Source organism: Apteryx rowi, unplaced genomic scaffold, assembly GCF_003343035.1.
Source record: "Apteryx rowi isolate R43461 unplaced genomic scaffold, aptRow1 scaffold_48, whole genome shotgun sequence".
Lineage (NCBI taxonomy): Eukaryota > Metazoa > Chordata > Aves > Apterygiformes > Apterygidae > Apteryx > Apteryx rowi.
The window spans coordinates 2,337,370-2,360,143 of NW_020450738.1; the positions used below are offsets into that span (position 1 = coordinate 2,337,370).

At 39.3% G+C, this 22,774-nt stretch overlaps 1 protein-coding gene across 8 annotated transcripts in view; it reads right to left on the minus strand.

Moving 5' to 3' along the window:
* Window positions 1–1,846: 1,846 nt before the first annotated feature.
* The window catches only part of PPA2 (pyrophosphatase (inorganic) 2), a 35,116-nt gene continuing 14,188 nt past the window's right edge, over window positions 1,847–22,774 (minus strand). For 3 of the 8 annotated variants that reach the window (XM_026078369.1, XM_026078364.1, XM_026078366.1), the window contains 9 exons: window positions 21,187–21,273; window positions 19,797–19,923; window positions 12,317–12,444; window positions 10,474–10,559; window positions 8,867–8,936; window positions 6,769–6,807; window positions 3,798–3,904; window positions 3,087–3,126; window positions 1,847–2,040 (listed from right to left, as the gene is read on the minus strand). In XM_026078369.1, the coding sequence (XP_025934154.1) occupies window positions 3,111–3,126; window positions 3,798–3,904; window positions 6,769–6,807; window positions 8,867–8,936; window positions 10,474–10,559; window positions 12,317–12,444; window positions 19,797–19,923; window positions 21,187–21,273 (660 nt within the window). In that variant the 3' untranslated portion in view covers window positions 1,847–2,040; window positions 3,087–3,110. Of the gene's footprint in view, window positions 2,041–3,086; window positions 3,127–3,586; window positions 3,752–3,797; window positions 3,905–6,768; window positions 6,808–8,866; window positions 8,937–9,934; window positions 10,127–10,473; window positions 10,560–12,316; window positions 12,445–19,796; window positions 19,924–21,186; window positions 21,274–22,774 lie in introns of those variants that run through there. The other 5 variants (XM_026078370.1, XM_026078368.1, XR_003255581.1 and 2 more) reach the window with 4 other exon arrangements.

Genomic DNA, 22,774 nt, shown 5'->3' on the forward strand with positions numbered 1-22,774 from the left:
TACTATTTATTGTTATTTACGTGCATAAAGTCTAATCTGATCTAAACATTTATTTCTCAATTCCTAATCCCACGTCATTAATGTAGTTATAAATTAAAAAGCACTAAAGTTATTTACAGTAAAAAAGAAATAACTTAAAACCATACTATCTACCATTTAATCTACTCTTGATAGTTTAGCATGGGCATCCGTTTGGAAACAATAGCTGTTTTTCATATGCTCACATTGCCTTTCCCTTACATGCCTCAAAAATTAGAAGAAGTATAGAAGTGAGCTATGTATAGGGAAGATAATTTCATTTTACAGAGTGCCCTTCATTGTCCAACTGTCCCTAAGCACTTTACAGAACAGCAAGTCCCTTAGATGTAACCACCATACAGGCAAATGTGGCAGCTGTTCTGGACTCTGCAATAGCTCACCTGTAACCAGAGTAATTTCATACTGAGAGGCTGCACATGAGCCCAAGACACTAGGGAAAATATTTAATCATTAAAAAAAAAAAAAGGCCATTATATCTGTAGGTATAATGCACACTGTCTTAGAATTCTGCAAATATGCCAAATCAGTATTGTAAATATACGTTGGATGTAACACACCTCCAGATTAAAAAAAAAAAAAAAAAAAGGAAAAAAAAAAAAAGTAGTCTTCAGTATCTGAGACTTAGGTTACATTTTTTCATCCCATGCCTTACAACTAATCCCCATGCAAAACCCCTTGCAGATGGGAGAACTCAGACCACTCAAAGGTGCTGAGGCCTCTCGCTGGTGTTTATACACTAAGCAACTTTCTAGATCAAGTTTTCTAAAGCAGAAAATTAGCTCCTAAAAATCAAAGAAACATACCCTGAGGGTGAAAGTTTTCTTATTAATAACATTCTTTGTAAAGAAAAGTTAATCCTGTATGTCAAGCCCACAGCCCATATTTTTCAGTTTTCTATCTCCCACTTCCATCAAGTGTTAGCAATATTAAGCCTTTGTTTCAGTCATTGTACAAACTAGACAGTGCTCACCTCTGGTCTCAGTAACAGGCTGGGTAAAGTTCTTTCTGTATGATCATTTCCTCTCTTTCTACTTAACAGCTTTTTTTTATTATTATTATATATATATATTTTTTAAGAGAACACCAGGCAGCACAGACAGATCTGACATAATCCTGCAGCAGAAAATATGGCAGATATTTTTACTAGGAAAACACAAAGCTCAGTTCTATACATCTTATTAACTTTGTCCCACTGCATGAGGAACTATGAGATGCCTTCGGGCTTACGCAATTCTAAAAATGGAAACATTCCATAAGGAAAGTCCTTCCCGTGTGATGAAACAAAGAAGTTATCAAAACAGGATGTACTACACAGAGCACACGTGCATCCTTATTTCAATTGTTATGGCATTAGCCCTTCCTAATTGAATTACTTTTTGGAGTGAAGTTACATTTGCTTTTTAAAAGCAAACATGCTACACCCATTACTCTATGAAACGCACAGAGATCCATGGGCACAAAAAAGACTACACCTCAGGAAACAGTGCACATCGCATATCTGAGCACATGGTAAGCTGCTAAGCCCACAACATAAAGGTTACTGTCTCTCTGAAAAAGATTAGTCATGGTGGACAGACAAGCTCTGAGATGCAAATTAACACAGCCTCCTATGCACCTGATGACTGGATTACTCCAAAATCTGGAGAAATAAGGCGGTGAAGCCACCTTATCTCTATCTCTTTTGATACTACACTTCATGAGTGGATAAGAGGAACCCTAGAGTTCTGAAGTTCAGGAACAAACAACTAAGCAAGCCCTCCCCTCCCCTCTCCTCCACCCTGCACAAGACAGTCAGAGAAAGGAAACATAACTTTATGTCAGTGTTTATTTACATGATAGAAAGTTCATACAATTTGAAAAGTTGTCTCAACAGGACTCCAGCAATTAGTGCATTTGCCTGTGTGTCTTCAAAACTCAGAAGAAAAAGGGATGATTTAAGATTTGATGATGTGGCTTCAGAACATATTGACGATCACTTGGGAAAAAAGTGCCAGGCATCATCTAAAACAAAAAACACACATCAAGAATGGCATTAATTCTATGCAACTAGCCAAACACAAACATTTCAAAAGCAACATTCTACCCTTTCAACTGTCTCCCCTCCTAACACAACACTTCTGGGTGAACTCTATCCCCAGCCTACGTAAAAAGCATGTCCTCAAAATAAAAGCCCCTCATTTTAACAGCTTGGCTGAAACTACCCTGCAAAGAGTCACAAACACTGATGTGACCATCCCTGGAAGACATCAAAGATTAGGCAGATTATGTTCAGCTGTCTGTCAGATGTCTGAGATGTAATACTTCAGTAAATAAATGCTATTTATTGGCATGCCATATAAAGGCAAATGGAATGCAACTTGCTTTCCCATGATACGGACTACACAGATGTTACTTTGTAAACAGTTTGGAACTTGACTCATGACTTTCAGTCTCTTAGTGTTTCTCTAACCCCCTCCATCTCAAACAGTGCATACATTTTCTCTATAGAGTTCTTGCCAGTAGAAAAATGTCTTTTTTTAAAGTAAATGTAGCTAACAAAAATGAAAATCTAGGATGCAATCTTATTTCTTGACTAAAAACACATGTTCTGTTAACATGAAAAACAACATCATAAAAATAAATGGATTTTGTTATTAAAAATTACACTTGAAAAGTAAGCATGGTTATGTCACTTTTAGGAAAAGGGGCTGTTTATTTGATTGGTTAGCTACTATGAAGAATGACAAAAAATAAGGCAAAGCAAACTTTCTCAGTTAAAAAGGGTAAGTGTTATGCATTTGCCTTCCCTGATCAAGGTGACAGAAAAAAAATATTTAATCTTCTCATCTTTTTATGTAGACTATGTGTAACAGTAACCTTCTCCCATAAACAGCCCCTGAATTTCTGTCCACAATCTATTTAATAGGGAACAGGCATGACAGTCTGCCAAAATATAACCATTATCATCATTCTCATGTGTACTTCTTTTAACAGGACTGTCTTTAGGTCAATTTTTAAAGCAARTGATTAAAAAAAGTCATATGACATTTGGGGTAAAAAGAATATACCTTCTTGGGAAACAGAGTCTCCATTCACAGGCACTGGTGCCTAAAAAAAAGACCAACAACATGTTAGTTGTTAGTTAAAGTTTCACAGGTAGTATCAAAACTCAAAGCTATTYTACTGCTGAAGAGATTTGCTCTTGATTTTAATATCAAGAAATATTACTACAAACAGAACTTTCTGTAGGCCCTGAAGGGCAATATTTTACCCTTAAAGACCTTCCACTTTTTTTTTAAAGCTACCATACAAATATTTGTTGTTCATAAATGACAAAACATAAACACTAATAGTGAGTGATAGATTAATACCTTATCTAACATAAAGGCGATTTTCCTACTCYGTTGTCTTTGAGGATAACAGGATTTGCTGTTTACATACCAACGGGTAAGAATGCCTTTCCAGTTACGTTACTGTACATGTTTTATTATAAGGTATGCACGTGGGTATATACACACAATTTCTACTACAYAGATTCAAACATTTTAAAATAAATGTATAATTATACCCTTTTACAACTATATTTTGACAGAGGAGRAGTCAGTTCTGCGGAGAACGACAAATTCTGTTTTAAAACTTAGGTCTGTAGGTCCAGGTCAACTTCTCAGCAAAGCTGGATACAGCACTAGTCTATCGCAGTATTACACAGCGTATCCTGTTCTTTTACTTAAAGCTAAGGGAAGAAATTAAAGTCAGTTTTAACACCAGCTGGAACCAACCTGCCGCGCAATGAAGATGCAAGTGTAGTTACATTAATAGTGACAATAATCTTCCACTGTCCTTCCCTCAGTTCCTCGCAAAGAGGCAAGTTCTCCAACTGACATAACTGATGAGGAAAGAAATAGTATCTCGGCACACAGGATCTTGCGACATCCACCCATACGCACAAATCAAGTGCAAAACCTGGGAGGACACTGGCCTTTGCTGTGACACAGGCCCACCTAAGCTAGGCTTACCCAAACAGACAACCCTGGGACAAATCACTTAGGTGAATCGTGCAGCAAAGAAACAGCCTCAGAGACAGGGCTTACAGCAGTTTGAAGCTTCAAGAGAACAAAGCTGAACTGTGAACAATATTGTCTTCTAAATTTWTAGGTGGAAAACACTTTCTGCCATTACTAACGGCACCTAAAGACATTAATAAAGACTTTGCAGTATTTTGAGGACAGCCCAGGCTGACCCAGCAGCTGTGGCAGGAGGGCTCAGCACAAGGCAAAGCTCAAGCTGAGCTGTGCCAGGGTGGGATTCTCTCGTGAGCACGGCTGTCTCCAAGCATGCACAGGGCTGGCTCCCCAAAACAGTCTGTGAGGAGGGAGGGGAAAAATAGTATTCTTCCTGCTTTACCCACAGTAATTAAGTGCACRGAGGGGCTACATGACTGGTCTGTGGTCATAAAGAAAGTATGTCCCAGTGTGATGAACATAACCCAGGTTCTCCCGGCCTCATCACCAAACCATCCTCTCTTTTCAGTGTTATCGTAGCCTTTCTAGCCTTAAATATAGCCTTATCTCATAAGGCAGTGAGAACCAGTGGTCACAAGGTACAAAAGGTACCTGCTGCTGCTGGGATAATTGCTCAGAAAGTTTAAGTTGAGAACTCAGAGGACCATGCACCAGTACAGGTTGGGGGTTGACCTGCTGGAAAGCAGCTCTGCCGAGAAGGACCTGGGAGTGCTGGTGGACACCAAGTTAAGCATGAGGCAGCAATGTGCCCTTGTGGCCAAGAAGGCCAATGGTATCCTGGGAGTGTTGCCAGCAGGTCGAGGGAGGTGATTCTCCCCCTCTCCTCAGCCCTGGTGAGGCCACATCTGGAGTACTGCGTCCAGTTCTGGGCTCCCCAGTACAAGAGGGATGTGGCACTACTGGAGCAAGTCCAGCGAAGGGCCACAAAGATGATTAGGGGACTGGAGCATCTCTCTTATGAGGAAAGGCTGAGAGAGCTGGGCCTGTTCAGCCTGGAGAAGAGAAGGCTGAGAGGAGATCTTATCAAYGTGTACAAGTATCTGAAGGGAGGGTGTCAAGAGGATGGGACCAGACTCTTTTCAGTGGTGCCCAGCRACAGGACGCGAGGCAATGGGCACAAACTGAAACGCAGACACTTCCATCTGAACATGAGGAAAAACTTTTTCACTGTGAGGGTGACAGAGCACTGGAACAGGTTGCCCAGAGAGGTTGTGGAGTCTCCTTCTCTGGAGATATTCAAAACCCGCCTGGATGCAATCCTGTGCAACGTGCTCTAGGTGACCCTGCTTGAGCAGGGGGGTTGGACTAGATGATCTCCAGAGGTCCCTTCCAACCTCAACCATTCTGTGATTCTGTGATCCTCCCACCAGGAACAGGTCAAACAAACCCATCCCACTGAAACAGGAGTCTCTTCACTCCAGAATCCTTTCATCTGGGGTACAGGTGAAAAAACAGACAGCATCTTTTGTTCACAATTGGCCACTGAACAGATAATTCTGCTTCTAAATGGAAATATCCTGATAAAAAAAGTTGTAGGGAGAAAGGCAGTTAACAGATCTCCCTGCTTAGATGTGAATTATTTTAAACACATTAGTAAATGTACAGGTTATGATTTTGGTGGATATTTTTTAAATTAAAAGGAAAAGCCAACTATTTTCCTCAAAGAGATTTTTCTGTCTTTTATCAAAGAAACCTCATCTAGCAAAGCTTTCCTAGTTCATTTTCTTTCCAGTATTACAAGGGAAGAATTATGTGATAAGTCTGAGAAACACTGCTCTACTAACTATAAATAGATTGCCTTGGAGGTTTTCCAATTTAAAAAGTCCTCAGCGGCTTCTTCACAGAGCTGGTGAGCAAGCAGTTCCTGGGATTAATGTTAAATAAAGGTTTGGCTGTCCTGGTCAGTTTTGCAGATGGCAACACTTAGAAGCCCGAAACAAACAGTACATCTTAGCACTACCATATTCAGCTACAAAGCTGCATTCCTCCAGGGTTTAGTTCTCAGCGTGTTCTAATGTCGGAGCTGAGAAAGAGATGAAACAGTTTTCAGATGCTAGGAAACACCAGAAACTTTCACCATCTACAGTTTAAAACTCCAATGAGTGTGTAGCTGCAGGGGGGCTGGCATAATTCTAGGCAGTTCAAATGTTCAGTACACGCTCTCATACACRCAGGCTATCTTCTCATCTCATTGGGATTGACTGGACATGGCAACTTCCCCAGCTGTAGAATTATTCCTGATTTGCCACTAATAATTTGACACTACAACACACCTTCTGTCCTGAAAGTAACTCAGTGCAGTGGAAATCCCCCAACACAAACAAGCCATTTTAGTCCCACATCTGTAAAATAATGAAAGGGCAAATTCTAGCACAGTAAGTTCTATTGAAATCAGCAGGACTACCTATGGAATTACTCAATCAAAAATGTATCAAATTCTGATTTGTGCATAATTTGGTAAGCACTTGATAAGGATTTGCTTGTTTGTTTACCATTTGGTTCTTAGTTACATTCCTCTTTCACCATAAAAACTGGTTTACAACAATAGTGAGTGTTCTTTTTACTTATTTTTTGAAAACCCAGTATACCTGATTTAATAAAAGGCAATTATCACCAACTCAAAAATTCCATAATTACAGTCTGACCTAGGAAACAGGAGTGTAACGAACCAGTTCTCAGTGTCACAAGTAACTCAGAAATTATGCAGTAGCTGAAATATGTTCCTCACCATAAAAAAGCTCCATTCTGGCTTTTCATTCTTCTGCTTCTATCCAGAAATTAATATATGGACATAAATTAGAAAAAATATGTGCTTTTAGTTTCAAAAAAACAGATACAGGCAGCTTAAATTTAAAACTACCAAGGCCATTAAGATTCCTCAGCCAACATTCACGTATTTTGACTTCTGCTTGAAAGAGATGAATGCGTGACAACCAAACTGGGCAATGTAGTACACTAGACAAAAAGATACCCGCTTAAAATGTACAAGTCAACTTATTTGCTTATATTTAGAGTTTGATTGTCTGCCRTTTGATTTCAAGAGTATCTTACTTTTTCAAGTTACTTTAGATTGGAAATTGCATACAGTAAGAACAGTATGCAAAACAGGACTGCATCTTTTCCCTGTTTGGAAAGTACCAAAAGACAGTCACCTACATAGACACAATTAAAGTATTTAGAATGTACTGAAACAGAATGACGGAAAGGAGTATGGCATGACAACTTCACAAAAACAGAAGTATCGCTTAAAGAAAATAATGAGGTACAAAAAGGCAGGAAGTGATAATAGTTGATAAAAAGGCAAGCGTTCATAAGACATTAATTAAGTTTGATCCAAAATACGGATTTTTATTAAAAGGTTTTACAAATCCAAAACTCCAGAAAAAATGTAATTTGTAATTAAGAGGCAAAATAATGGATACCACTGGTTTAAACAGATAATTATTTACGTATATGCTTCGAAGTACAAGCAGCACAGAACACACAAAAGGAAATACTCCTTTGCAGATTCGTCACTGTCCAAACTAAGAATATATTTGAACTTGAAATTTTAGTTGAATTTAAACATGCATTAAAAGTTATTGCAAATTTGAAAGTATAGGGGAGGTAAATATTTGCTTATAGCTGTGACTGACATGACTAAAAACATATCTGAATACCAAAATGAATTTTTTTCATATAAAATTTACAATCCCATTAATCAGTATGGATCAAAACACATTCACAAGCACAAATGCCAAATGCTGAAAGCAACACACCAGAAAAGAAAAAAAGTTCAGTGTGACACCTCTTTATGTCTTAAAGCAACTTTTTTGCAAGTGACAAAGTCTTATTTGCTTATGACAAAATACCACTCAGCACAATACCTTTTTACTAGAAATGGTAGCTGGAATCTTAACTGCACAGACAGTGGATATTGTCTCCTTTGAGACCTGCACTTGCATAATTACTGTGACTACTGAGGCAAAACAGTGACTGCACACAGCCCTAGTTAGTTAGCTACCCAGGCAGCCATGCACAAGTGCAAAATACTTGGCATGCTCCTGTGGTCATGGGCATAGGCACAAGCACAGAATATGTTAAAAAAGGGAAAAGAATTAGTAAGTACTTGGGGGTTCTTTTCTTCAGGTAACTTCTCGTAACTTTGCTTACATTCTGGCATCCAAACCAGCATATTTTAAAATGGAAGAAATTCTCCTTCACTAGCATTTGCACATGAAAGCATCAGACCTGCAGGACAYCTTTGTTGCCTAAACGGGAAACCTGCATGTTTTAATTTTATGTTAATTTGCAGAATATGACAGGCATTCTTTAAGAAACATTCAAGAAAGCAGCCCCCTCTTTTACAGCAATGCATTTAATTATGCAAGTAGACAAACAAAGGATGCTTTTAGTGATTAGGGACTACAGTCAGCTAGTCAATGAGTTCTAACACTGGGTGGTAACTCATGGCAACAGGGGAGACAGAGAAGACAGCAGGCTAGATACAAATAGCAGTCCATCTTGCTATTCAGGATCAGAAGAAACAGCACTACAGAGGGGAAAAAAAAATAACAACAAAAAAACCCAACCCCCCCCAGCAGAATAGTAATGAACCTGACAGAAAATACAATTGGACCACTGCAATGAAAGGTTTATATTATAATGCTTACCTTTCCCCCACAACCTTTGTGCTCTTCCTTTTAATTAAAAGGAAATTTAAGGCATAAAGTAAGGACCATTTCAGTTTAGCTACTTTATTTCTATTTTGGAGCTCTGAATCTTTTCTTCTTATTAATCAATAATAAATAAATAAATAAATAAATWAAAGTAAATATTGCCCTTACCGACTGCACAATTGATCGGGCATCCTCTTCACTGCAGCAAAACGGGCTACCACCCACCAGAACATTTGTGCTGAGAAAAAATTAATTAATGTTTATCAACTATTAGAAAAGAGACAGATGATTAAGTATCCAYGGGGAAAAAAAACAAACACCTCCACACAAAGAGCTCAGAAGTGCCTATCTGTCCAGAAATGAAGAAGTCAAAAACAAAGTAACCAAAGTAACCAGCAATGTTGGAGGGGAGTTAGGGGGATGTTCTTTGTTTCTGTGAGATTGGGATTGGGATTGGGATTGGGTGTGTGTGTGTGTGTGTGTGTGTGTGTGTGTCATTTTTATGACAATGTTCTTCATTAATGTAAGCAGTACTCACACACTCTGCTTCTGGCAGCTAACTTGGATACAATGCAAAGAACCACAGCTAAGAATCTAAATCTACCCAAAGGTCAACAGAGAGAAACAGGCATTCCTTGAGGGAGTTACCTCGCTGGCTAACACAGAAGGCACAAACATCCCSCGTGTCTCTTGTGCTTTAAAGGATGGCAGATTCTACGTGCATACAGACAGGCAGGCCACTCTTGGTGTGCAGTAACCTGCTTGCACCCTCAAAAGCATGGACAAGAAAAAAGAAAACCCAGATCCAAATTCTGCTCTTACATAAAGCATCAGATACCCGTACTGCTTCCACAAAGTGCAGAGAAATTTAGCGTCAGTCTTCCTGCAGACTATGAATCTGTACCCTTTTACACCAAAATGAGTTTTTAAGGTTCTACACAATCCCTCAAAGCAAGACTGTGATTTTAATTATTTTTAAATTGCATTAACATGTAGCTCAAAGTGCTTCTGAAATGATGAAAACTCAAGTTTGAATATTATCCTGCGACATTTTTGTAATGTTATACTAAAATTATTAACCTGTCCAACTGTTGAATTTGTTCAGTCAGCCCCAAGGAAAAGAGAGAAAGTAACATTTCCCCAAGAAAGTACAAGATGACAGTGACTACATGAGCTTTGCCCTCCGATTTAGCTAATGTGAAGCTACAGCCCTTGGACAGCACCAGGCAAACACACCTTCCTGCTCTTCAGGGTATCTGCTGCCAGAACTGCCAATACAAACCAGTTCAGAGAGTTTAATAAAGTCCATTTCAATTCAGATCAGGCCAAAGGTTGGTAACGAACAGTAATTCAGCATTCCGGAGAATAATTGTAAAGAATTTATGGAATCTTAAGCAGCAAAGGAATTCATATCACAGTAATACAGCACTGAAAGGATGGAATAAATAGTGACAAGACGATGAATCAGGATTTGCATGGGATACAGAGATTCCCCCCAAATGATCCCAAACACACCCTCTGGAGCTATCACTAAAAACTTGAAGTAGTCTATATAATTTTTGTATAATCAATATATTTTTGAACCACTTACTAATAAACCATTATTATACAAGGTGCAATTATCACAGTCAATTATTAATTATTGATCTTAAAAACATGAATATTCCTATCACCTCAAAGCAGAAAGTCTAAGCAGTTCATGCACAGCTGCTATGTGTTGAATACCAATAGTACTAGCACAATACAAAGAGGAAAAGATTTGACTGGATACTTACCATTTAATAGTACCTCCATCAGCTTTTTTATGGAGCAAAGCTTTCCAGTATTCATGGGTTGATTTAATAATTTCAACAGCAAAATCCTAGTTTATATGAAGGAAAAGTTTTATGATTTAAAAGGCTATTAAACAGAAAAAAAGCCACAGAACTAGTTTATTAAAACACAGTTTCACATGTTATATTTTACAGAAATTTAATGAGGCCTCAAWGGAGGCCCCTTAAAATAACACCCTTTTTACGAAAAGAAACAAACTTCACTATCTGTCAAATACACTGGCAACACATTCAGGACTTTCCCTCAGTCCGCAGCCAGAGAACTGGAAGGCTGCATGAAAAAATGAAATCAGCACTAGATACTAAACAGACATCTACATCTATAGAAAACTGTACCAGGTCCTAAACAGGACAAAGTGTATGAGCCTACAACTCCTCTGTTGTATGTGCACATCAGGGTCAGAGTTAAGGTTTTGCCTCCCATGCCAAAATGCGTGTTTACCTCATTAATTGCTCAATCACATAAGCATTTGCAACAATGTAACGTCAGCTGCTTAAGTTTTTTTTGTTGTTTAAAAACAAAAATAATATGGGGGGTGGGGAGCTGAAGAAAAATCCTCAGTGTCCAGATGATGTTATCTAGATTGGCTTGCAAAAAGCTGCCAACAGAACATTCACATTTCCTAACAAGGAGCGACTTGGCGAAACGCCACCAGAACACTGTGAACTTCACCAGAGCTGCTGGAACGCAGCCACGGCCGCCTCACCACATCCTGGGTCTCCAGAAATGCTTGAGAAGTATCCAAATGCTCCAAACTGGCTGTGGCAGGGTCTTTAGAGTCTCAAGCCTCAACTCCRAGAATTTGACTACATCCCTGTTAAACTGTTGCTATGCTGGAATTACAGAGCAGGAAAATCAGGAAGAGCAGTGACTGGGAGAACAGGGAACAGAACATCAGGCTATCCAGCCTTAAAACCCTATGTTTGATTGATTTAAAAGACAGTTTTAGTGCTGAGGGGAGCTGGAGCATCTCTTTAACCACGCAAAAAATGTCAAATTGTCTGTGCTGGTTAGAAAGCATTTTACAACTCTGAAAAGCACACTACAAGGCTGGACTAGCTGACACATGGACATCATTCATTAGGAACTTATGATTCTCTGCCAAAAAAAGTGTACAGAGTGCACAATATATGATTTGCAAAGTATTTTTTACTCAAATCAAACTCAATTTCCTCTGGAAAAGTCCAGGCATTTTCCTCAGCAAAGTCTACTCCCAGGCCCACTCTCTTTTCAAACACTGGCCATTTTTGCTGCAGGATGTTTAAAAAGTCATTCATTTTTTCTAAAAAAGGGAAAAATATTTTTTCAGCCTTCAAGCCAAAAACAGCTCAAATGTTCTTGTATAAAATTACCAGGAAAAAGTATACCTTGAGCAAATACCAAATATGGAAAAATCTGCAACCTATTGTCTTTCTTAAACTGCACAGCCTTGAAAAATGTCACAAAAATTTATCAATCAAGACTGGGGAAAAAAAAGACAGTCTGCTTGCTCCTCTCACAGAGAGAATGAAAATATAGTAACAAGCACTGCAAACATAGTCTCTTCAGGATTGGGACCAAATGTTTTTACTGACTTTCTTTAATAACATATATTTCCCTTGAATAAAATGAAAGATACCAAAAATTATTTATTACTGTCTGCATATACTGTATTCAAAGATCCCTCATATAAAAAATTTTTATGTTAAAGTTCCTCCTCCTTTGCAAGAAATCCCCCAAATCCTAGAATGTATCAAGGAGGCCATATGACAGCAAGATACATCTTTAATTTTGTATCATCTTCACCTTGTCTTTGAATTCTCCATTAAAAGCAAACTGATTTTCTGGTTTACCATCTGGGACCTTATATGATCGGAACCAGTCAACCGTAGCCTCAAGGTAACCTGGTTTGTGCTTCCTGACATCATCAATATCTGTTGATATTAAAAAAAAAAAAAAAAAAAAAAAAAAAAGAGGGGGGTAATTTTTACTTGCAGATTTGGTAATATAAGTTGATTTCACTGAATACTTTCAAAGTCATCAGGGAACTTCTCTTTATTGCATCAGCTGCCATAGTTGATGCTTTATGATTTCAACACCACACTAAACAGGTAAAACAGTTGCCTCCTGGTCTTCATTAATTAAGACCCAAAGGGACAATGAATAAAAAGACCATACTTATGAAAAGAAAGGAAGAAAATTCCATATTTATAGGCTTTCATTTCAGCATGTACCTCTTGCAATACTTAGATTATTCCACAAGATTTATTTTCCAACAACTGTAGGCACTACAGGAATTTTTTCATAATGAAATAATAGCTAGTAAAAACAATTTCAGCATGTGGATTTTAAACCACCATCTCAAAACAAAGTATGGGCTTGACTTCTCAAAGTTGTATTAAAGGCATATCTTTACTCTTYTTACTTCCAAATTCAACCCATGAGATAGAGACAGGCATGTACCAGGCACACTGAACACTAACTCTGCTGCTTACCCTGTGTTATCTGCATACTTGCAGTGATAAGCCAGTTCTACCCTTGCCTCTGCAGCCCTGCTGTSCAAAGTGGGACAGGACCCAAGGAGGAACGCAGGCCATTTGCAGGGCACCCTTTGGAGACAGAGATGAACATCGCCCCAGCGGGTGCTGAGAGATTAAGAACAGGAAGGTTCTGCTCTACAATAGTCACACCCTTCTCTTTCCAGCTGTCTCCTACAGCCCCTCCTGACAGAAATAGGAGCTGACTTTTTTTTTTTTTTTTAATCTCTGTGTCCCCTCTATATGCAGTCTTCCTGCTATTTCATAACCTCACTCTGCCCAGGCCACCTTCTGTACTGTTACTCTTTTCTCCAGTGTCTTGCAAGTCATTTGCTCGTTTCTCCCTTCCCACTTCCCTGGCATCTCATCCTGTCTCTCACTCTGTCCACCCCGTCTGGCTACTCCCTTCTCCTCTCCTGTAGATGGGTCTCAGTCACTGACGTCTCCCAGCTGGCAATGACTGCTGATGGACACTCTTCTGTCTACCCAAAGGTGCTTAGTCTATGGGATTAACTCCTAGTCACTCCTTTCCAGCTTTAAGTGACTAGAGTATCTTTCTAAAGTCTAGTCTATGAACCTGAAAAGACATTCACAAATTTCCAAAGAGAAACAGAGAAAACAAAAACAAGAGAAACTACAGACCATTCAATTCTCTACAGACCACTGAGAGTTAACATGTGGACTGAACCCTAAGACTAAACCTATACAAGATGATATGCTAAGTGTTCATAGGCATCTGATAAGTGCCACTCCCAAATTCCACTGAATCATACATTACCCAAAGAATAAAATATAAAACCCTGAAGAGCTCTATGTAAATTTTTGCTTCTGCATGCACTTAATAGGCCTACATGTTTATGGACTCAGAGTAAAACACATTTTGAACTTGGCTGCTGGCCATCTGCCTGTAGAAAATTAGGGAGTTTCACTGGCAGAATCCCCAGGAAAAAGCAGCAAGGGCATGTAAGGCTGGGCTGGATGCAGGTCTTCTTCCTGGAATGTAAGTGTAAAAGGACAAGAAACCTTTCATAGCGGTGGGTGGATGGGTGGGTGGGTGAGTGTGTGAGACTGACCAAGAATGAATGATTTAGAAAAGGGTGGGGTCTTGGTTGGAGGCAGGATGCTTTATTTGAGCAGTATAAAACTATGACTAATATTAAAATTGGTTTCAGGACTCCAGTGCATCATCCTGCTCTCTCCAAGCAAGGGAGCATCCCTTCTCCCATCCTGAGCCCGTGTGATCTCCTGTTGTGGGGATCAAACTTGCAACTCCTATCACTTCTTGAAGAGACATTATGGCAAATCTCTTCAGGTCTATAAAGCAAACCAGGCTGCAGCAATTTCCTTGGCTCCCAATGGTGGATGAACTCCAGGTCTCCATCTCCAGACAGTGCTCAAATTCAAGCAGACTTTTTCAGACTGCTGTTCCTTTTCTGGTTCCTGTTCCARCAAACCTCTCACCTAAAGTTTCTTCTCCATTCCTCTTCCTTGGATATATGTCTCCCATTTCCCTAAAAACTGTTCATCAGGAGGTCTTCACTGATAGACATTTGAGCCCCTCCCCATCTGGCATTCCTTATATATGTTTCTTTTAAAGACCCAAATGCTAGAATAGGCTTCGGCAGGCTCTCATTACCTCCTTAAAATAGGAAAGACCACCTTCATAAACAAAATCATTTCTGTCAATCTCATATTCTCGCTCCTGGAAAACACCTGGCCTATGTAAACTGACTACACAGAACCAGGCTAAGGCACTAGGCCAATAAGGCCCCAAAGCACTGTCTGCTGTATATTCTGGTTCTGAGGACTGGAGAAGGGGTAGAGTGGTTGCTTATTTTTCACTGGTTCTTTGCAAATTATTTTCCTTCTCCCCCGTGCTTCACTTCACTATTCTTTATTATGAAGGAGAGTTACAGGGCACCAAATGAAGCTTACACTGTTGATTAAAAAAAGAAACTTGTATTATAATGGGAGTTGTGGGTCAAGTAGCAGGAAAAAGTGTAACAACAACAACAAMAATCAATCCTGTTGCTGTGGACTCAGCACACAGCACAAAAATATAAGAAAAATAGCAGCTTTCACATCACTCAACAGCTACTTCTTCAGTTTATTAAAAGGCATCATAGAAAAGCTTGAAAGACAGCCTGTCCTCCACTTTGTTTGAAATCCAAACAACAGCTTTGGGATATCAGGGGGAGGAAGAGAAAAATATCCTCAGAGAATAGAAGAGGAAGCAAATAAAGGTAAAAGCAAAGATAACAGTAAGCAGTACATTGATTTAATGCACTAATATCTGTAGGAGCTAGTCTCATATTACGAGGAGGATATGAACAAAGAAGAGTCACGTGTCTTCTCCACAGCAGACCCTGCTTTTTGACCCTGACTGTGACTGCTTACCTTCCCTTAGAGCTACGTACTCATACCAGCGTCAAAGGGGACTAAGCACGTATGGAAGTCGCAAGCATATACCTGGTCTAATGTGATTCCGTCTCCGCAAGCAGTCCCTGCACACAGGGCAGGGAACAGAAAGGTCAGGCTCCTGTAGGTAACACAGTGTCAACATGTACCCACTGGGCTCTAGGTGGTAACTTCTCTACGTTGCCTACAAGCAACTAGAGATCCAAGTTTTCTAGGCACCAAAGTTATGCACCAAGGGTTAAGTAAGAAGAGTTGGCTATCACATTATGGGTTGCAGCTTAGTCTCAATAAGGAAAATCTCTAGAGGCTGGCACAAACAACTGCTGCTAGCTCTCYGTCAAGGGAGTGAGCCAATGCAAACGCAGCTCTCAATTCTATCAGGCCTTACAAAAGGGAGCGACAAAAACATTTGTACAGAACTACCATTTTTAGTACAACAGATGCTGCTTCTTGCAAGCAAAGCTAAAACAACATGCTTGCAGCAAGCTTTCTAAACAAGGTCTGTGGGAAGAGAGGACATATGTTTTTAATAACATCCTATAAACATTTACAGGAAGCAGCAGCTACATTCCATATAAAGGCATTTGGTGTATTTTGTGCAGCATGGTGTGAGTGGGTAGGAGTGGAGCCCCAGTACAGATAATTAATTTCTTTATATTGAAGGCTTACACAAATCCACAACAAAGGTTTTCAGGGCCTCTGCTGCTGCTCTGCATATAAATACACTCACATGCAAGGGTATATAACAATATATGGTACAAAGTGTGCAATATGCTTTATTTTTGCCATTTAGGGTATGACGACATAACTCAAAAAGCCAATCTTGAGTGGCATATGGGGAAAAAAGCATGACAATATAGCACAGTTAACTATATCAAATGGTAGTGCAACAAAGCCAGCGGAAATCATTGACTTTTGTTGAATATATCCAGATATCTTTCCAGTGACCAATAGCATAAAATGGCTGCTAAATTCCCAAGCCAGCAAATCACCTGGGGAATGCCATCTTTGCCCAGCCTACATGATTTGCCCAATTTGCTTAGGGAAGGTAAGAAGATCTTTTGAGAGCCAGATTTTTCATAAGTTGCTTCAAACACTTCTTGCTTCCATTGCCAGTCACTTACAAAAATTCTTGTCCAACATAAAGATGCTGTATACGTTTAGACCAAATTACAACACCAAAATACTGTTCATCCTTTCAGCGTTCCCTTGTAAATTACATCAGATATATATGTGAATTTCAATTTATTAAATTCAGTCCAAATTGTAAGATAAGCAGACAGGAAGCTTTTCCACTCCAAGAATTTGCTTCTTTCCTTGGCCAATATGTTGCATTGAAAAAAAAAAGGCCAGGAACTATTATACTGCCAAGATTTAGTGTTTCAGAGTGCAAGGAAATTTTAGGCCCTTTCCCAGACCTGCTTGGTCTGAAGTTGTTTTGGTGGTCTGCTAACAGCCATCTGGCTAGCAGCTGCTTGAGCAGAAAGACAACTCAGTGGTTTTCAGGTAGCTCCAAAGGCAGATCTTACTTAAACAGATAAATCTGAAAGCAGCCAGTTTTAGTATAAAGGAACCTCTCATACGCACACCTGTGTCTGATGTACAGCTTGTATTTAGAGAAAGATTGTCCCCACACCCACTGGTATTAAGTGCTATAATTTCAAACAGATTACTTTCTAAAACTCAGTCCAAAAAGACACTAGCCCCTGCTATTCCTACTGATGATGCAGTTCCCACTTGAATAGATTCTGAGCATCACCGATCCTTTCTGAGTATTGTAACCATAAACTAGAGTTTTTCATTTTTCTGTGTAAAAGAAGGAGCTTAGGCAGGGTTTCCAATTTAAACCAGTATTTATCAATAAACRCCTGCAGGACACAGTACTGTGGAGTGCTGTGAATAAACCATGAGAATTGCTCAGAATTTGGGACTGCTCAGTTTTAAGTTCTGTGAAGTCTCACAAAATCAACTGCACTTATGAGAACGATCACAATCCCAGAAGGAGAATATACAGAGYACCTGAGGTTTGCTTAAAGCAGCAAGAGGAATTAACACACTGMGCAGGCTCAGGATCAACTTTTCAAGTAATCACCACTCTGGTGCCTCAGAATTATCTTTTCCGAATGTTCGCTGGGGCTGTGCACACACTGAGCTGAAAGCAAATGTGATGATTCTCAGACCAACTGGAAATGTTTAATGAATGATACAAAAATGACTGGACAGACTTAGAAGGCAATACTTAGCCTCTTCTTTCCCTAGGAGCCCACTACTGTAACACAGCAGCATTTCAGTTATTAAGGGAGATATCAGTTTTATCTGCAGCTGCTGCCCCTTTATGCTGAAATAATTAACATCTCTGGGAAGGGGGAAAAACAAGTATAAAAGGACATATTGTACTGCGTATTCCAACAGATTTGTTTGTTTTCGGAATGAAGAAGGATTGCTGTTAAACACTGCAGGCTACAGTCATGTTTTGTGAAAGCAGATGGGGGACACTTATTTATTTATTTATTTATTTTTAAATCCTGAACTGCAACTCTAACCCCAAAGGGAAATCACACTAAATCAGAGAGATATTTCTCCACTTCTCTGAATCTCAGGAGGACAGCTCTCTTCAAGTTCTGCAGCTATTCTCTGATGAGAAAGGATGCACAAAGATATCAACTACAGGCAAGAGTTTGTATTTGTTTCTTAAAAGACTTTAAAACTCTTACTCCATTCCCAAACAATGAAAGCTCTGTCATAGCTGACACATATCAGTCACTGACAACCAAAAAAACATTACTTGAGAAAAACAGAAAGCTTTCAAATGGAGCTACTTAACTCAGTGGCATAAAGATATCCCAGTTTTGCCCCTACTTAACTGGACTCCTTTTTAAACTCTCACACAGTTTTCTGATGAAAGTCTCTCTAATTATTAAGGAAAAAAGGTAAGAGGTAAACAGAACAGAACACTGTCTAGAAACAAAGTGCTAATTACTTGTCTTTTAACAATTATACTTATAGCACAACCCACTGTACATCATGGAGAGGTTTAAATTGATACTAGCATTAAGAGCAAACTATTACTTACTATTTTCTTAAGCTGAACTTCTTAATCTCTAACTGCCAAAGTAGTTAAAGTGTCAAACACTAAGCAGCAATTTCATCTGCCCAGTGATTTTAATCAGCATCACCCCAAGAGTTTCCTTTTGCTCATTTCTTCTTCTCCCCTTCTTCCCCCACAAGTCAAGTATTCTCCATTTCAGAGCAACCTGCAAGAAAACTGAGAATGGGAGGGCCAGTCCAGTGACATACTTACTATACATTCAGAAACTAGGAAAAAGCCTCAATGGCTGAGAAACATAATTCCTCAAAAATTACCGATAATCCTATTCTTACAGAAAAGCTATTAAAATGAGTGCTCCCTGCCAACAAAGAATGGGCCCTGATCTTACAAACCTGAGGCTATAGAAGATTTTGGTCTCATAACAATCATTAAGTTTTAGACAAATTTCCCCACTTAATTCCCATGATTCTCAGTGAAGTTATCTTTGAGAAAGTGAAGCTGTTTACTGAGAGAAGAGCTGCACTTTTCCTGTGCTGTAAAAAACTTATTCTCTCCAGGCTTAACACATCTGAATCTTCTTCTGAAAGGACAGTCTGCAAGCAGAATATGATACTTCACACTGCATTCGCACTGCTGCACACAGACAGTAGTACAGAAGCACAGAAGTACTCAATTCCATTTGCATACAAGAAGCGTGGTCATGAGGACGACTCTGCAAGGATATTTCACACTGCACAGCTAGCAATCAGCTAGGCTGGTATTAGGGTCATCTGCATTAGCAGTTTGCTTTGCAAATTTGCAAGTTAAAAAATGAAACCCAAACATTCATATTAGGCAACAATACCTGGAAGTAACCCAGCTAAAAGTGGCAAAACACTGGAAATGTTCAACCCATTTCAGAATACAAGATGATGCTACAAAAATAAAAGGAATCTTCAACATGGAAAATGAGCAGTGTGCTACATCACCTGAGTGGATAAATACGCACTCTCACAAAACTTGCAACTGCCAGCAGTCACTTTCTAAGACGGCTGTGTTTCAAAAGTCAAAACACTTTCTGCATGACAGGCCCTCTTGAAATTCCAAGGAACCTTTCCAAAAGCTTAATGTAAAAACACATATGCCCTCCTTGATAAAGACACCTGAGTTCATACAAGTAAAAAGAGAAAAGCCTTGTCTCTTGCTGTCTGCCTCTTCTTGTCCTGCGTGTTCCAAAGTAAGACACCATTCTGTTGTGCAGGTTGCTGACATAACTTGTATTAGGAAAGGTAAAGATACTTGCCATGGATTTTCTGGGCTTCTGGGTCATCCACACTGATAGCAATTATTTTCCAATCCGTCTCTCCTTCATCAATAAGAGCTAAAACTCCCAAGACCTTCACCTGAACAATCTCACCAGACGAACGAATCTGAAACAGAGCATAACCTCACAGACTGGGAAAAGGCCACATGGAATTTCTCTTTTACCTTAGAGACAAAATGGTTTTATTACCTTTTTGACCAGCAGTTAGCAGAACTGCAAAACAGATCTGTAAACCCAATACACATCATTCAGTGTTGCTTGCCTTTCTTCTGCCAGCACTCTCATCAACTCTCAATTCTCTGGTCAGCATTTATTCAAGGAGAAAACACATGCTAGAAAAACCTTTTCTTCTCTTTTACTCTAGTTCCCCCACACCTTTATCTTCACCCCAATCTGCAAGTCAAAGGTATCTCTTACTCATTTTCTAATTCCTTCTTCCTACCACCTTCTGATTCTCTCAACTCTTCGTCTTCATCTTTCTCTTGCTGTTCCTTCCTCTATACCCCAACACATATGCACGCCCACCCTTCCCCAAAAATATTACTGCACCTCTTCTCCATGTTTTCCTGGAAACCTTGTCCCTACCAKATGATACTCCTCTTCTAATGGCTTCTGGATCTCTGAAAATTCAAGGCATAGGTTCCTTTCCCCAAATGAAGCCACCTTTGCTTACCTAAAATAGCCCCAGAGATACTTCCTACAAACTCAGCCATTTCATAATCCCATCTTTGATACTGTGGAGGTCTGCTCCATTCTTTACCACCTCTATGTCTGTAGGGTTTTATTCTTTCAGCGAGCTCAACCCCTCCCCTATTTCTATTACTCAAAATCGTGTTTGCAGTATCTCTTTTTCATCCACTCACTCCATGTCCCATAATTCTGCAATGGGTTCCTGTCCCTTCCTCTAGGGAAAAGAATCTATTTCCATTTGCACCTATGAGAAAACTCTCAAACCTACCTCCTTTGTAGGTCTGCCATTGTAATCTTATATGCATCACGCTGTCATATTACCTTATCTTTCAGAAACCTACTTTTAACTCTAGTGCTGCTAACAGGGGAAAAAAGAAAAGTCTTTTTTCTTTCCCCAAATCACAGCCCTCTCCTTCCTCATCCAAAACTCACTGTCCAGCTACAGAACTTTGGGGGGATGTTCTCTTACCTTCCCCTTTATCCAGTACCCAGACTTTATCAAATCCTGCTTTTTTCTTCTCTTTAAAATTCCACATTTTCATATCTATTCCCTCCCCAGATCTTCTATTACTGCTTTTGTCATCCTGTCTTCTGTTTCCTATCTGCCTTTCTCTTCCAAAAGCAGTTACCAAATTATTAAAATAATCTTGATAAATTAATTTTAATAAAGACGACAAACCTTTGAACCTATTTCACAAACATCAACAGGATCATTATCCCCACAACATCCTGTAATCTTATCTGTGTGGCTTGGATCTTCCCAGGTCTGTTAAAGGAAAGAGAAATATAAGTTACCAACTGTTCTACAATTGCAATTCCTTTAACTACTAAACTATCAAAATTAATGAAAACACCAGTAAAAAACTCAGCTTTCTGAGAAGTCTTGCTCCAAGGAGAAAAAAAAAAGGGGGGGGGGGAGCAGACCTGCTGAGGCTGGGTATACAGTAACAAAAATCTCAGCTGCATCAAGGATACAACATACAGGCTTTATCAATTTGCAGTGACCAAGGTGTCAGAGGACCCTGAACATGTATTATTCCGGTTACTACTGCTTGCAGGATTAAGCTAGGATACCCTACAATCACATACTTAGTATATTATTTGGGTATACCTGCGCTAACATAAGTTGCTTTCAAAACCATCTAGGCTTTGAGCTGACCAAGCTTCTAGGTATGCAATTATTGGCACCCAACTACCTCTTTGAAGTTTTGAAATTTAGCTATGAAATATTTTTGAATACAATGATGCACACATACCCAAGAACAGCCAGCAGCTCAAGATCGAAGAAGCTTTCCTGGGATATAGGTTCAAATCCCTGCTTTGAGCTCTGTTTTAGCAATTAATCATTACCAGGCCAGTATTTGTTTTGTCTCTTACTGGCTTGGGATGAAAAACTCCATCCCAGAGTTGAGAAGTTACTCTGATGAGAATTTTGAGACCAATGAAGTTTCGCTGAAAATGTGTTAGAAAGTTTTCTTCCGAGGAGCTTTACTGTTAGTTCCTATTGTCCACAGCCAAGCCTCCACATAAATCTCATTCTTGAAAACTGGACTAACACTAAAAAGCGAAACTGTAAAAAGCAAGAGCTAAGGTATTTATGTAGCAGCATCATTATCAATAATTGCTTAAGTGAATCAAAAGAGAATTTAAACTTAAAACTTATTTTTCAATATTTTTCCAAAGCACTTTTTATTTTAGGTCACATTTTAGATAAATACTGGTATATGAGCACTAGAACACTAGTGATCCTCCTATTAAAGCAGATCCCTCAGCCAGTAGCTTTCGTAAGGACAGATGGATGGTTAGCTAGGAATGCAGTGTTCTCCAGWCAATATTGCAGCAACTCCTGAAATAATGACAGTCCTATTGTCTTTTTTTCTTCTCTGTTCCACAGCATAAAATAGCAGCTTCAGTAAAATCTGCAGCAAATATACATCTTTTAGCCATATACCATGGCTAAACTTCTGGCAACTGCTGATCTTGATGACAAATCCTTCTGTGATAATGGAGACACTTAACTGGATCAGGCTCAGAGTTTGTGACAGCTGCTAATAAGAATCTGGAGTATTGTCTAGACTTCAACAATTGGAGGTTTAATGATCCAAGTGATCTTTTAAAGTTATTACAGAAAAGAACAATGAAAATTACCTCCAGCCCTCTGACTTACAAGGTAACAGGGGGAGTTGAACCTGCCTCCTGGGGAAAGTGTCATCAGTTCAAACTACTTCACTTCATGTGTGCAAACATTCCAATGTTTAATTTTGGCT